A 15,448-nucleotide genomic window follows, 5' to 3' on the forward strand; every position below is an offset into this window, starting at 1 on the left:
GGCCCCACTCTGGACATCTGTGCAGACACACTGATGTGTCTCATCTGATCGATTATGGACCTGACTACAGAGGACTGTGGGGTCCACACTCGCTGACGGATCAGCGAGAAACAGAACAGTCCGTGGAGGCAGGGTCGCGCCCCCCAGCGCAACGGTGGCCCTTGCGGGAGCCGGGGTCTCTGAGGGGGACGCACCCTGCAGCCCCCCATGATGAGGCCACCGTGGCTCGTCTCCTGGTGTTTAAAAGAAGAGAGGAAAGGAGAGAGGGAGAGGAAGGGGGAGGATGGGGGGGAACATGCGAACTTTGTGTGGGTTTCCTTTCCAGACAGACAGGACTTGCTGCTGCCCGAGGCCTCTCACTGAAATCTATGCCCCACACTTGCTGTCACTTTCTCAAGAACTAGCTTTGAGACTCTTCACAAAAGCTCCTTGTTATTGGGGATTTGAAGCTGAGGTCCCAATTAGTTGATTAATCACTGAGTCAGTCAGGCAATTAGGTGCCAGCTGCTGTAGCACTGGCACTGCCCCCAAACACGTCACCTGCTCCGAGCACACCTCCGCCCACCAGTTCAGAAGCACCTGGCCTCCAGCCCTGAGGGCCGGCCCTCCAAGGGCAGCGGGCCAGGCATGCGCAGAGCTGCCAAGGGCCCCTCGGGGAGAGGAACCTGGAGGCCCCCTCCTCCCCACGTGCCAGCACAGAGAGTACCCGCGGAAAGCAAGCCCCAGGGGCTCAGTGCCAGCAGGTCACCCTACGGGCACCCCCGGTGCTGGTAGGATGCCCTCTGTGTGCGCGGGGCCGGAGGGCAGGGTGAGGCACCAGCTCTGGTTCCAGGCCTCCGGAGCCCCTCCCCAGCATGGAGGAAGAGGGAGACCCGGCCAAGCCCTCCCCCGATTCCACAGCATGGCCCTGAGTGTGGCAGAGACAGGGAGGTGGGCAGAGGGCCTGCCTGCCGTCAACCTGAGAGGGGTCCTGGCGATGGCTCGGAGGGATCTGAGGATCTGGACATAAACAGTAGCTCTCAGGCCATGGCGGAGGCCGGGAGGAGCCGTGCCCCAGTGGGAGCCCCTGGAAGCGACTGGCTTCCCTCCGGCCCCGCGGAGGCAGGTAGAGGGCTCCCTTCTGTCGCCTTGGCAGGAGCTGGCCAGTGGCTCAAGAGGAGGCCCTCAGGTGAGGACAGGCGGGCTGCGGACTGGGGCGCGGGCGTAGCAGACGGGCGTCCTTCCCGGGACTGGGAGACGCCCCAAGGATGCCCCAAGAGGGGTCCACCCACCCCCTTCCCTTCCCTGCATAAGCCGCCTCCCGCAGCGTGGACAGCAGATGGGCCCCATGTAGACCGGGGGCGGGGTGGAGGGGGAGTTTGCTGGCTCTTCACTGCGCAAAGGGAAAGGCCACCAGACCCGCTTGTTTTCTCTCAGGGACTCGGCTTCAAGTCAGAGCAAGAGCTGAAGGGGCTCCGGGTGGGACGAGGCAGCTGAGAGTCCTGCTTGGTCCAGGCCCACCAGCTCCTCAGCTTGTTTCCTAGCAACCGCCACTCGCCGGCAAGCGGCTCCCGGAGTCTCTGCTTGCGATGGGGAAAGGGCCGCTGGGGGCAGTGGGCCAGATTCTGGGTCCACAGGGTGCAAGTCCCTCGTCCACAGAGTGAGTCCTGCGGGTACAGCTTCCCTGTGACCCGTCCTCCCGTCAAGTGATTCCGAAGGGGTTCCTTTGACATCCCAGCGGCAAGTCTGCTCCAGGGTCGCTCTGCCTGTGCTGGCGCCCACTGCGAAGGCCCCGCCGGGACCAACCACAGCCCCCCATGTGCTGGGGGCAGGAGTCGGGCTTGCGGCACCTGCCCCTTCCCGCGGGGTGAGCGCACAATCACAGAGCCTCAGGGATCGTGCCCCACGGGTGGTTCGTGGCCAACAAACGGTTGTGAACTCAGGCGTGAGTGGCACGTTCCACGTGGATTTTCCTCTAAGCATCGATTCTCAGAAACGGGAAGAATTGCTGAGGACATCGTTGCTAGAACACGTCAATGCATCTCTCCCCAGTTTCTCCATCAGATTGCATGCGGGCCTCACTATTACCATGTAAACAGGGTGAGACCAAGAGATCGACGACGCTGCACAAATTCCAGATGCCCACACAATCCCCTTACTTACACTGGTCAAGTCCGCGCTCAGAATATTTCAAAATACATCTATTCTGGGTCATTTTTGCTTCAAAGTTTCAAGAGAAACCTAGCCCTCTGGGTTTGCCTTTCCAGTCTCCTCCATTACTTCATCTGTTCCCACAACTCAAGTCCTGTGCCCAGCCTCCTCTCCCTCGTTGTCCCCAGGATGTCCCCAGGATGTCCCCAGGTGAACGTCACATAGCCCAAGGGAAGCAGCACCTCCCCCGGGAGACCTGCTCTGCACCCTGCGGTCTGCGGCCCCTCTGAGCGTCACGTGGGGTCTCCTCCACTGGTCCACCCGCAGGCCCCTACCCTCCAGGGAGCTGGCCACTGTGCTCCATGCAACTCCAGGGGCCTGGCTTGTCTGCTGTGCCCCCCTCACCCTCCAGCCCTGTGACCAGGACTGGCCTTTGAGCAGGAGGGTGTATGATTCAGCTCTTCCGGCTGTGTGAGTTCTAACCCTCCGAGCCTCAGTTTCCCCACTTCACAAATGGAGAAACACCAGCAGCCGCCAGTGCTTCCATGAGAATCCCTGAGATCGGACTGCACTGTGCAGCCGCTGCAGGGCTCGCCGCATGCGCGGGGCTCTGAGCACCGCTCCCACGTGCTTCCCCTCCCGCCTCCAGGTTACAGCCTCAAAGGTTGGAGAGATGCTGGGATGTTCTGGGGTCCTCTCATTTTCCTGACTGGCAAAAGAAGCCATCCACTCAACCACTATCTGGTGAAGAATAAGATGGTCCCAGCCCCAGACGTGTTCACTGTCTAGTGAGAATCTTCACCCCTAAGAACGTAGAAGTGGCTTATGCCCTGGAACCGTGCAATTAGGTGGAGAGAGCTGTTCCAGGCTGGGGCACAGGGAGCACGAAATAACAGCACCCACCCTCAGTAACTAGAAAGCTCTGTTTGTCTCCATCCTCGAGTCTGGAAGCCCACAGAAATGTCCATCAGGGAGTGGCCATCACCCCCAACCCCGCAGCACAGGCAGAGCAGGACCGTGGTGAACTCAGCACCAGAGCTGCCCCAGGGGCGGGAGGGTGGGCTCGGAGCCCCTTCATCCCTCCAGCAAGCCTGCAGGTTACCTGGGCCACAGTTCAAGTCTGGCCCCATCTCACAGGAAACTTATAAAAATTAGACGGGGCACCCAGAGCCCACCTGGCACACGGGGGGCCCTCCCTTCCGTCTCCAGTGTTCTGAGCCAGACGCACTGGCACTACCCCTCGCCCGGAAAGGGGGGATGCGAGAGGCTGCTTTCCTTGCCACTCACTGGACACCATTCACTGGAGCTCTGCCTGGGCAAGATGGCCCCCGGGCCGGCCCTGGACGCCCCAGGAAGAGCCCAGGCCCACAGGACCTGCAGTCCGAAGGCCACATGGGGCGATGCTGGGGCAGCCCAGCCCGTAAGCATTGGGGTGGCTTTCTCTCTGGCCTTCCCCCAGCCCCTCCCCTCCACACACACACAAAGGCTTTGGCCAAGCCCAGGACGGAAGCCAGCAGGCGAGGGCAAGTCGACCTCTGGGGAGGAAGCCTGGCCCCTCCTGCTTCAACCCAGGAAATTGCCATGTGTCTGTCCTCCCTCCTGTTCAGGATGCCCGTCCCTGTGAGGCCGGCCTGGAATCTGGAAAGTCACAGAGCTCAGCCGGTACATAAGCCACTGCTGCCCTCAAGTCACTGGAGGACTCGGGCGTGGGACAGCCTGTCCCCTCATCTCTGGCCGAGGAGCCACTAAGACAGCACCTTGCTGCCGGCTGAGGACCATGGTGACAGTCATGTCCCAGGGGTGACAAGGTGTGAGCACATCTGTGCCACTGTGCAAGGCTGGCTGCATGGTGGTGCCAGGACAAGGCGGGAGAGGACAAGGCAGGGTGAGGACGGATGCACACAGGCCAGGCAGAAAGGAGCCTCGTTAGGGAAAGCAGGGGCCCGGGCGCGGTCGCTCAACTCCAAGCGCCCAGTGCAACATTTAGGACGAACGGGGTCACAGGCGTGCACCATGCTGGGTGCGGGCGGGAAGCCTTTCTTACCTGAGGTCGGCACCTGTGGGCTCTGGGGGAGCTGAGTGAGAGAAAGAGAAACAGGGAAACTCGTGTGGGAAGCAGAACTGAAAAGGCACGTGTGTCTCCACAGCACAAGCGACTGAAGGGCGGGGCGACCCCCGTCCTGAACCCCGCTTTTCCCTCCTAGAATGTCCTCCAGGGTCTCGCAGAGGGAGCTGCGTCCTCCACGCCAGTGCTCATGTCAGACCCCCCCCCGCCCCGTGGCTGCTGGTTTTGCAGAGTCGGACAGAGGCCCCAGCTAAGACAGGCTCCCTGGGACAGCATCTCTTTCTCTAATCTCAGGGAGCAGTCATTTTCTGGCTGCAAAGAGGACCCAGAGGATAAAGCTGGCCGGAGAAGAGAACAGGTGGCCCAAGCACCTGGTTCCTCAGTGATGGGGCCACTGGGACAAGAACTTGCATTAGTCTGACTGGCAGACACTTGAGAAGCTCGGGGCGTCTGGCCCCTCCTTGAGGGCCACCCACGCACAGGAGCAGTGTGTGCCCTGTGGCGTCGGGGTGGCAAGGCTGGCCAGGGTGTCGGGACTTGGTCCGTGCAGAGCAAGCAGGGCCTCAGCCCCTCTCCCTACCCCAGTGCCAGTTCAACCCAGCAACATCCCAGTGCCCTCAGCGCCAAGACTAATCTGGGAGGCAGAGAGGCTGGTGATGCGAGGCTGGCGGCCTCTCCTTCCCAAACAGAACAGGTCTAGCCAGGTTTTGCTTTCCCCACTCTGCAGCGCTGGGGCTGCCCCCTCCTCTCCTCCCCAGCAGGTGCATCTGGGCCAAAAGCCCCCCAGTGGCCGTGGCCCTCAAATGCACCCTGAGGCTGAGGAAGCCTGAGGCCACCAGGTGCCCGGCTTAGGGGAGGAGCGTCCCAGGGGCGAGGCACTGCTGCGGGATTCTGTCCTCCTAAGGACAACTGCTGCGGGAGGACCTGGGACTCTTGGCCAGAGGCAGGCTGTGGACGGCCCTGGCCAGACCCTGCTGGGAGGGGAGGGGGGACTCACCTCGGAGGGCCTTGGATCTCGTACGAGCTCTCTTCTCGTCATTTTCTAAGCTCATCTGCAAGTAAAAACAACTGCGCTGTCAACAGGAAGCCGGCAGAGCCACCCCGTGTCTGCAGCGTCGCCTCCAGGCATTTTCTGTCTCAAGCTTCACCGGGGCCTGTGAAGCTGACACAGGAGACAAGGAAGAGCTCACGTGGCAGGAACGGCCTGCGAACCTGCGAGCAGCAGGTGAGGCGTACGAGCTTCGGGGCGGAGACCACTGGCCCCACAGTGTCCCTCATCTCCTGCTCTGGGCCCTCCTGATGCCCCCAGGCTCACATCCGAGGAGGAAGCTGCAGCCACCAAGCCTTCATTAACGTCGGGGTGTCGTAACACACGGTCCCCTGGCGACACCACCCACCGCAGACTCTGACCCCGCCATGCTGAGAGCCCAGCTTCCCCTGGGAGTTGGTGACCCCGGCACTCGAGGGTCGTCTTGTTAGAAACAGGTGCCTGGGACCTGAGCGGGCTTCACTGTCCCCCGTGCGTTGTCCCACGGAGATCCAAGGGGGGCAGCCTGAGCTTGGGGACCTGATCATCCTCAACATGAGATGGGCACCCCAATGCGCGGGTGCTTCCAGCAGCACAGGGGCCTCCAGGCACCGCTGCCCAGTGGAAGAGAGTGCAGGTCATCCACGTCATTTAAACTTTTCTAATCAAAAGTGTAAAAAGAGGGCTTCCCTGGTGGCGCAGTGGTTGAGAGTCCGCCTGCCGATGCAGGGGACGCGGGTTCATGCCCTGGTCCGGGAGGATCCCACATGCCGCGGAGCAGCTGGGCCCGTGAGCCATGGCCGCTGAGCCTGCGCGTCCGGAGCCTGTGCTCCGCAACGGGAGAGGCCACAACAGTAAGAGGCCCACGTACCGGGAAAAAAAAAAAAAAAGTGTAGAAAGAAGCGGGTGAAATTGATTTTAATACTAAACTTTACTCAACCCGATCTCTCCAAAACATCATCATTTCTACAGCATCAATAGAAAAAGTTATGAACGGGATTTTGTTTCGTGCTGACTCTTAGAAATCCTGCACATCTCCTGGACTCACAGCCCCTCTGAGTTTGACCAGCCACGTGCCAAGGGCCCATGGTCACGGCACTGGCTCTGGAGGCGGGAAGCAGACGGGGGTGAGAGCTGGTAGGAACGCAGGCCGAGGCGTCCCCTGGACCCGACACACAGGCCACCCTCCCAGAGATGCTGACTCCCCCAGGAGAGAGGGAGTGGAGGCCCTCGAGGGGGACGGGGACCCCGCACGTCCTCTGGCTACCCTGCCTGAGCCCATCAGCTCCTGTCCCGCATTCTCTGCCTCAGACCCACTTCCATGGGGGATGCTGCCCACATCCTTCCAGGGAACAAGGCAGAGCCCCAGGAGGGTAGGGACGCCCCGGAGCACAGGTCATCACACGGGATCCCCAGCTGGGTCTGGGCTGGAGCGAGTGGGAGATAGAAGGGGCCCTCTTCCCAGCAGGTGTGCCCTGTGGGGGGCGGGGGAGGGAGCAGCCCCACCTCCCAGGCCCCCAAGAGGCCATCAGAGCAAAGCCAGCCAGTGGGAAAGGAGCAGCCAGGGAAGGGGCTTCAGTCCCCAGAGGCCAGCACAGGACAAGCAGCTAAGGTCCCGCTCAGGAAGAAAGACAAGGGACCCCTCCCATTAACTCCCCTGCTAGTAAGCTAGAACTTGCAAAGTGAGCCCCCAACCCCGGGCAGCACGAACGCACAGAGATTCGTGTGCTGTGTTAAGGACGGAAATCACAACCTGGGGTAATTTATGCCGCCGTCGACTCCAGGCGGTAGAGCTGAGAGCTGCGCGCTTGCAGCCTCCCGACAGCACGGAAGACAATTACTGTAATTCCTATTTTAAAGCAGCGCTCCCCGTGGACCGATGGCTCACATTTAAAGCGAAGAGAGGAGCAGGTGTCAGAGGGACTTCATCACATTTATGAGCCTTCAAATGTCGTCTGCGCTGAGCCCAGCACAGCGGCTTCCGATGCAGTGGCACAAAGGGGCCGCGGCGTCTGATTGCCAGGCCGCTCTCGGCTGAAATGCAATCTACAGCTCTTTTTTTTTTTTTTTGTCAGTTTTCCCAAGGAAATTGGCGAGCATTCTGCTAGGTTAAAGCGTGCCTTGGCAATTTGGATTTCCTGAAGATAAATTATTCACAGAGCACAGAATAGAGAGGGTTGCAGGATGCGTGCGGGCGCTGCCGCACACTGCAAGCTCCTGTCGGCAGAGCTGACAGCTGTGGCATTCACTCTGCCAAGCACCTTTCCATCTGCAATTTACCTGCATCAAATGGTCAATAAGTGAGACGTTCTCTCCAGTGCACGGAGCTTTGATGTGCAAAGGGGAAAAACTGAACTACGGGAGGAAGAACTAGGGTTATAGCTCTTCAACACGAGAATGAGCTTCTGAGAGCCGGGTGCCGCCACCGACGGGCAAGCAGGGAAACCTTGATTCCTGAGCCAGCGCCACTGGCTTTTTACTGCTTTCCTTCTCTGAGGGTGGTTCTCTGCCTCCTCCCGCCCTCAGCACCGGTGCCTCACGTGGGGATGGGTAGCCCTGCTCAGCCTGCCGGCCGCCCCGCCTTCTGCCCCCGCCAGAGCAAGACAGGCCAAGACAGGGAGACACTTCCCAATTTTTCATTAATTTATTTTTGAAATTCTTCCCTTGTTCCGAGCACAAACCAGTCAAGTTTGTTTCTGAAAGACCCACACGGAGTTGAGTGACCTCCCACCGGAGGGTGAAAGGCCCCATCCCGGCCTACCGGCCTCAACGCCCCCACCCCGTGGGGCTAGCGATCTCTCAAGAACTGGTCCACGCTGCTTCTGTGATGCCGACTGCTTTCCGCCGCCAGCGGCCTGTCTTGCGGCTGCCTTGGGCTCCCTGAACCAGCTCTTCGCTCTAATTAACATTTCAGTTGTTCTGTCTTCAACAGGAAAACTATGGGAGAGTAATTTACAAATGCAAACACACCCCATTTGGCCACATCTCTCTTTTTTTAATTATTTACTTGTTTGTTTGTTTATTTATTTATTTTTTGGCTGCACTGGGTCTTTGTTGCTGCACGCAGGCGTTTCTCCGGTTGCTGTGAGTGGGGGCTACTTTTCGTTGCGGTGCGTGGGCTTCTCATTGTGGTGGCTTCTCTTGTTTTTGTTTCTGTTTTTTTTTGCAGTATGCAGGCCTCTCACTGTTGTGGCCTCTCCCGTTGCGGAGCACAGGCTCCGGACGCACAGGCTCAGTGGCCATGGCTCACAGGCCCAGCCGCTCCGCAGCATGTGGGATCTTCCCAGACCAGGGCGCGAACCCGTGTCCCCTGCATCGGCAGGCGGACTCTCAACCACTGTGCCACCAGGGAAGCCCGGTGGCTTCTCTTGTTGTGGAGCACGGGCTCTAGGCGCACAGATTCAGTAGCTGTGGCATGCGGGCTCAGTAGTTGTGGCTCGTGGGCTCTAGAGTACAGCTCAGTAGTTGTGGCGCACGGGCTTAGTTGCTCCGCAGCATGTGGGATCTTCCTGGACCAGGGCTCGAACCCATGTCCCCTGCATCGGCAGGCGGATTCCTAAGCACTGGGCCACCAGGGAAGCCCCTGACCACATCTCTTAGCCAGCGAGAACGGTCTCTTCGCCCTCTCCTGAACCTGCTTTGCTGTGTCACGTGATGGTCTCACTCACGGGGCTGGCGACGCTCGGCTCTGTTTTGTATTTTTTGGTAAAGTCAAGGGGAACCGTGTAAGCTCTTCTTAAATGTAAACGCTTCTCACAATGACTTGTTACAAAACCAGCCCCTTCCACATGGCACCCTTGCCAAACCTGAGGTCCCCGAGCTGCATGTTTACAAACTCGGGGACCAAGAGAGCAAACGTGCGGAGCAACCTTGAAACCAATAGCTTCTTAGGCTGTGGTTGTGAGAAGGGCTCTCAGAATCCAGACGCACAGCCAGTGACACAGTGGACGGGGTGGACTCTCCCCCAGGAACGTCCAGTCAGAGGTCCAACGGGCTTCGTGCGACCTTCAACTCTACCCCCAGAACCCAGCAGTTCAGGGACCGGCAGGTGGTTTCTGGAGGGCTGCCTCCCCCGTTTCTCTTTCTGGCTCAGTCATCCTCCCTCCGTCCCTGCCTCTCTGCGTCTCTCCGACTCTCCCGTCCCTCCGTCCCTCCGACTCTCCGACTCTCTTTCATTCTCTTTCCTCCTTGGTTCTTCCCAGGGTCTTCACAGCTGGCGAGCTTCCCCCTCTCCACCCTATACCACGTCCCTGCCCTTCTGCACCATGGCTGAGGGCTAGACGAAAACCAGACTCCACGCTGGAGCCTGGCCCTGAGCAGCCGTGGACGTCGCCTGACACTCCGGCCCCTGCGGGCTGTCCTGGCCTGAGTAGCACCAACTATGCGACCCGAGGCAGCAGGTCCCTCACTGCAGAGAAGGGGAGATGTCAGGGCGTCGGGGGGGGAGCTCAAGAGGAAGGGGCTGCTCAGCCGTGGGAGCCTGGGTGGGAGTGGGGAGGCCCCGTGGATCAGAGAGGACCTGAGGACATTCAGGGAAGAGGGCCTCAGGGGGCGGGGGCGCCTGACCCGTGGAGAAGGTGCACCCTTGGGTGGCCAGCGCCTCTCAGTGGTCAGGCCTGCGTCCTCCCTCTTTGCACCCCCTCTCTCGCTCTCCCCCTGGCCTGCTCATCTCCATCTGAAATAAGCTCAATCATTCATGTTTTTGAGGTCAGTGTCTCCCTGCAGAGACCTCTTTGACTGCTCGGGGCATACTGTGTAAGGTCAGACAAACAGGCAGAGGGACAGACAAACTGGGACGATCTGAAACGTCTCTGAGATCCTGGAGCTGGGGAAGGTGGCCAGGAGCCATCAGAGCAGAGACCAGAGCCCCGAGCTGCTGGAGAGTCCAGGGCCCCTGGGACCACAGAGGACTCCCCCTGGCCCCGGGCTGTGGGAGTAGGTCCAGGAGCTCGGGCTGGGCCCCATTCTACTTAGAACGCGTTGCAACAGCGTGCAAAGCTGGGGATTAGAACGGACTTAGGACAACTTTTAAAATGCACAAGATTGTTTGGGTGATAGCGTCCCTTTTCCTCCGGGAAGACCCAGACGAAGAAGGGGAAGTGTCTGCTGGCTCGCAGGACCAGGCAGCCTGCCTAGAAGGAGGGGTGACGTGGGGAGAGGAGGGCCGAGCAGGGGCACGGTCTGGGCTGGTCTTACTCCCTCACCGTGCACACAGCCTGGGAGCAGAGCGTTGGGACAAACCCGCGCTCCTACCTCTGGAGAGACGCCCCCTCGAAGGATTTCCGAGCAGCTTTCAAGTACGCTCCTTGCTCCGTCTCCCACCAGCCATCCCAGCAGCCCAGCCCGCAAGCGCAGCAGGGCAGACCCCAGAGCAGCCTCCTGCTTGGAAGGTGCTGAAGTCCTGCCGTCTCCGGGACCCTCAGCACACGTCCTGCTCTCCATTCTCTGACGGCTGAGGCCAAACCACACACACGCACCCCTGCGCCTCCTGACAGCTGTCACAGCGCCCCTGCTTCCCGGCGGTGACGCCTGTGTCCCCCTCGGAGGACGTCTGACTGTGTGTCTGAAGATCTCTGACGTTCCACCCATTGTTCAGCCGACTGGCAGCTGAACAGACCAGCCCTCTCCTCGGGTTGTAGAAAGGACACCCCATGGAGCACTATTTAACACGCATCTTGGGAGGGGCTCTCCTGGCATCTCCAAGCGTGGGGTCATGGCTCACTCCAACCCCTACATTAAAATTATAACTATATAATAGACACCCTGATACAGCAGCCATGCCTGGGTCCATCTGTCTAAAACTTCAGCAGGAATGGAGTTTCCACCTCCTCGGGGTAGAAATCTAGCCACATCCAAGCAGGCAGGTCAGAGGACACAGCTGGGGCCACCTCCTCCCCTCGTCAGGCGCGTCCTGCAGTGGCAGGAGGGAGGCCCTGCTGGGCATCCCCGCAGTCACCCTGCTCCTGGCTCGCGTACCTCTGGTCATCCACTGAGCACCCATGATCTGGGGCCCAAGTGCTTCCTTCTTCAAGGTCAAGAAGAGCTTTAAGGTCCTACCATCCACACCTGCTCCTTTCCTCCTTAAGTTTATCAAAAAAAATAAAAGCCCGGTGCCCAGCACTTCCCACGAAGCACACAACCACCTAATCTCGTCTACCAGCCCCTTCCACACCCACCTCCGAGCTGTCCACACGCCTGGTGCTGAACTCAGAGGCCGAGGCGGCTGCGACCACCCCCCACACAGGGCTGCTCTGCTCCGGGTGCCCTCGGGGCGCCGAGCTCCCCAGCTCCCTGCCTCCTTCTCGGGCCAGTCCTGCCATTGTGCACGCTCTGCCCTCTTGTGTCCCCACCCCTTCTTGGCCTCCTCGGTGAGAAGGTGCCCCCGGCGCCAGCCCCATAGTCCCTCCTTCTCTGGCTCACTCTTCTTCGCTTCTCTGCTCAGAGCAGTAACTCTGGCCCTGTCTGCCCAAACTAGAGGAAATGACCCTAACGGAGCAGGTGTGAAACAGTCGGCGCTGGGGGAGAAGCTGAGCATGGCCACCAGGCATGTTCCCAGCAGGTCCCACACGCTCCAAGCTTATCACACCTGAGCCGCGGGGTGACTGCAGCCTTCCTACCTGCCCCTTACACAACGCCAGCCACTGTGAAGACACGGCACCCAGAGCCCCTGGCCTCAAACCAGGTAGCTTCTTGGTCACGTGATCCCTGAGCGCTCAGGGCCAGATGGGTGAGGCGAGTACGGCGTTCAGTCAGGTGCAGATTTAAGGGGGAAACAAAACTAAGTGATCAAATTAAATAATAATTTAATGCAATATTTTAAAACATCTAAATTAATGCAAAAATTCCATGATGAGCAAAATAACAAAACTTGAAACAAAGACTGGGCCAGCATTACTGTCTGAGCTGAACTCAAACACGGCTCAGCAGAGCACAGATGACCACACAGGAATAAGAGTGTGAGTGGAGGTGCCTGACGAGGTGCTAGGACAGACCCATGCCACGTACAGTCCAGTCACCAGATTCAAAAGAAAAACGCTGGGCTTCGAGAGTAGAATGCAAGCCCCCTCAAATGACGTTGCCACCTAAAACTTCGCAGCCCTGCCTGTCTGTCCCCCGGCCGCCACTTCTCCGTGGCCATGCTCTGGGCCATGGCTTGGATCCTGGGTGGAGAGCGTCCACGTGTCAAAGAATATGAGAGATCAGAATCTGAGATCTGGGAAGGGATGCCCACCGAGCCCGTCGTCACCCACACTTCCATCTCTGAGGGTCACCTGAGCCTGGGCACCTGGCTTCACCCAGAGCCCAGCATGGGGAGTGAGCACGTCCAGAATGAGAGGTTTGGTGTGAGCGCACGTGATATCTGGGTCTGGAGCATCCCTGTGGAGGGGGAGTGCCCGAGTCACCTCCACCAGCGAGCTCCAGGCAGGTGTGAGCAGGGCACCGCAGGCCCCCACTTGGGAGGATTGCAGTCACCCAGATCAGCAGACCTCAGGAGTCCCTGCAGCAAAGGCTGCCCAGCGAGCGGCGGGGAGAAGAGCAAGTACTGACGTGCACCGCGGAGCCCGGGCGGGACCGGGCCCCAGAGCAGGGGCCTGGCAGATACGGGACCTGCTGTCACATTGTGGCTTTCCTCTACTCAGAGGCACTTTTCTTCCTTTCATTTTAAAGATCATGGATGGTCCTAGCCTGCACTTATTCTTGGCCTAATCTAGACGGATAATGACTAGACCAGAAGTCGCCTCCACGCTCCACGCCAAGGAGTGAGAAGGACCCTTGCCCGGACCCGGGGCCCCAGGTTGGGCGCTGCGCTCCAAGCACCTCACCTTGCCGTGTCCGCCCAGGAAGAGTCTCGGGGTCCTGCAGTTGTCGGTCTTGTCTCCGTGCGTCCACCTCTGACTCAGCAACTCACCCCGGAACTCATTTTCTGAGAGTCAGAAAAAGAAAACCTAATGAACGCCAGCCGTGCCAGCTCGAGGGGAGAAATCGAGAAACTCGGGCCACTCTTGTACACAGCACCCATACGACCCTTGTTTTCCGGAATCCACCAGAAAGACATGACCATCTCAGGAATACAGGACAGGAGCGCTTGGGGGAAAATCACTCTCTGCTTCGGACAGCCCTCAGAGGCTGCTAGCACCCTCACCCCTGCACCATCGAGAAACTTGGGCCACTCTTGTACACAGCACCCATACGACCCTTGTTTTCTGGAGTCCACCAGAAAGCCATGACCATCTCAGGAATACAGGACAGGAGCGCTTGGGGGAAAATCGGTCTCTGCTTCGGACAGCCCTCAGAGGCTGCTAGCACCCTCACCCCTGCACCATCGTCCCAGCTCTCGCACTGTTTTATGGAACATGTCAGAAAGTGGGGGGGGGGGATTTCCACTAACAGCCACTCCGACCAGGGGGCTGGCACAAATCAGGTGAGGTCCAACGCTTTGCCTCCCCTTTGCCCGGGTTCCCGGCATCTTTCCTCTCCCTGTGTTCCTGCCTCTCTCCAGGGCAATACTTCTAGTTAATATTTAATTCCTCACATAAATTCACACGTCAAAGCAGAGGCTATAGGCATCAGCTGGACCGGACAAAGAAATGCATCGTGTACCTATTCCTTGCACGGCACTCCCTTGTTTCCATGACAACCAGCTTTCTACAACTACAGCGTTTCAAAGGAAGGTCATGAAGTAACCAACAATAAAAACAGGAAATGAATATTCCTGCATCCTGCTCTCTGCTTCTCCTTGGAAGTGAGTTTGGGTTCCGCTGAAGGCCGGTCAGGCTCACTGCTGTAACACCCATCATCCTTCTTTCCTCACGTTTTTGATGTGCATCCCCAAATGCCGTTTTGCTGTAATTCCACCACTCCTGCCCCGCTCAGCCCTGTGCTCCGGCCACAGTGCCCTCCTGTCTGGAAATGTCTCCAACCCATTAAAGGGCCTCCTCTGACCTCCAGTAGCACAGGAGGGAAGCAGATTGGTTGTCAAGGAGACGGCCTAGTGCACCATCTTCAAAGGAATGGGTGACACCACCAGAATTTGGCACCAACTGTGTGCCTCACCCTCACCGAGCTGTGGGTCACCTGCAGGGGACCCCCCTGAGGACTGGACTCCGCTAGAGAGGTGTAAACCGATCATCTCGGGCCAGCTACCCCATGGCCATCAGCGCACAGTAAGAGGAGCCAGCCCCACCCAATCAAACTTATGAGAGGAGTCACCCAGGGCCCCGGACCCCAGAGGAGGAGACAGCAAACAGCATCTGTGGTGAGGAGGGAGCAGACAGTCTCCTCCAAAGGCGATGGAAGGGAAGAAACTGGGGAGGCGAGTTGACAAGAACGGCCCTGGCCACAGGGTATGCATCGCACTTGAAGACGGGTGGTAGGAATTCTGCATCTAGAGTGACAGTGGAGGCTGGGAGACCCCTGGCCACAGATGGGGTTCCCTTTCCACACATACCTCCCGTCAGAGGAGACGTTGCAGGTACCCTCATCCTGGGCTGGTTTGCGAGGCTCCAGGGGAATTTCTTACCATGGTGACATATGTGAATGAGTTGGGTAACTGGGCATATCTCCCTGGCAGCTGGAGGGAAGGACATACCCTGAGATCTGTGCTGCTGCGAGCAGGATGGGTCCCTCCCCCTCGGCGTCCCAGCAGGTGTCCTGGAAGCCTCCCTCCCAGGCCTTCCTGCTCTCGGTCCCACATGCTTCCTGGAGAAGCCCAGCAGGTGAAGGGCGCGAGTCTGTGCCAGGGGGACTCTGTGCTCTGTGACGGGAGGGAACCAGCTCACTGGGCCTCGCCACCCTCTCCTGGAGCGAAGCCCTGTTGAGGGGAACCCTCCCCTCACCTGCATTCCCTGTGCCCCACGCCTGCTCAGGCCACACCAAGAGGACCTTAAGAACATCTACCCCAGACTTCCCTGGTGGTGCAGTGGTTAAGAATCCACCTGCCAACACAGGGGACACAGGTTCGAGCCCCGGTCCGGGAAGATCCCATGTGCCGCGGAGCAACTAAGCCCGTATGCCACAACTACTGAGCCCATGTGCCACAACTACTGAAGCCCGTGCGCCTAGAGCCCGTGCTCCGCAACAAGAGAAGCCACCGCAATGAGAAGCCCGCGCACCGCAACGAAGAGTAGCCCCATCTCACTGAAACTAGAGAAAAGCCCGCACGCAGCAACGAAGACCCAACGCAGCCAAAAATAAATCAATAAATAAATATAAATAAAAATAAAATA

General features: G+C 59.1%; 1 protein-coding gene across 4 annotated transcripts in view; it reads right to left on the reverse strand.

Moving 5' to 3' along the window:
* MYT1 (myelin transcription factor 1) overlaps positions 1–15,448 on the reverse strand; it is an 83,624-nt gene that overhangs the window by 41,467 nt on the left and 26,709 nt on the right. For 3 of the 4 annotated variants that reach the window (XM_049699800.1, XM_049699801.1, XM_049699802.1), the window contains 3 exons: positions 13,046–13,146; positions 5,193–5,247; positions 4,175–4,205 (listed from right to left, as the gene is read on the reverse strand). In XM_049699800.1, coding sequence (XP_049555757.1) covers positions 4,175–4,205; positions 5,193–5,247; positions 13,046–13,146 — 187 coding nt within the window. The remainder of the gene's footprint in view (positions 1–4,174; positions 4,206–5,192; positions 5,248–13,045; positions 13,147–15,448) is intronic. The other variant, XM_049699803.1, reaches the window with a different exon arrangement.

Source organism: Orcinus orca, chromosome 16 (assembly GCF_937001465.1).
Source record: "Orcinus orca chromosome 16, mOrcOrc1.1, whole genome shotgun sequence".
Taxonomy (NCBI): Eukaryota; Metazoa; Chordata; class Mammalia; order Artiodactyla; family Delphinidae; genus Orcinus; species Orcinus orca.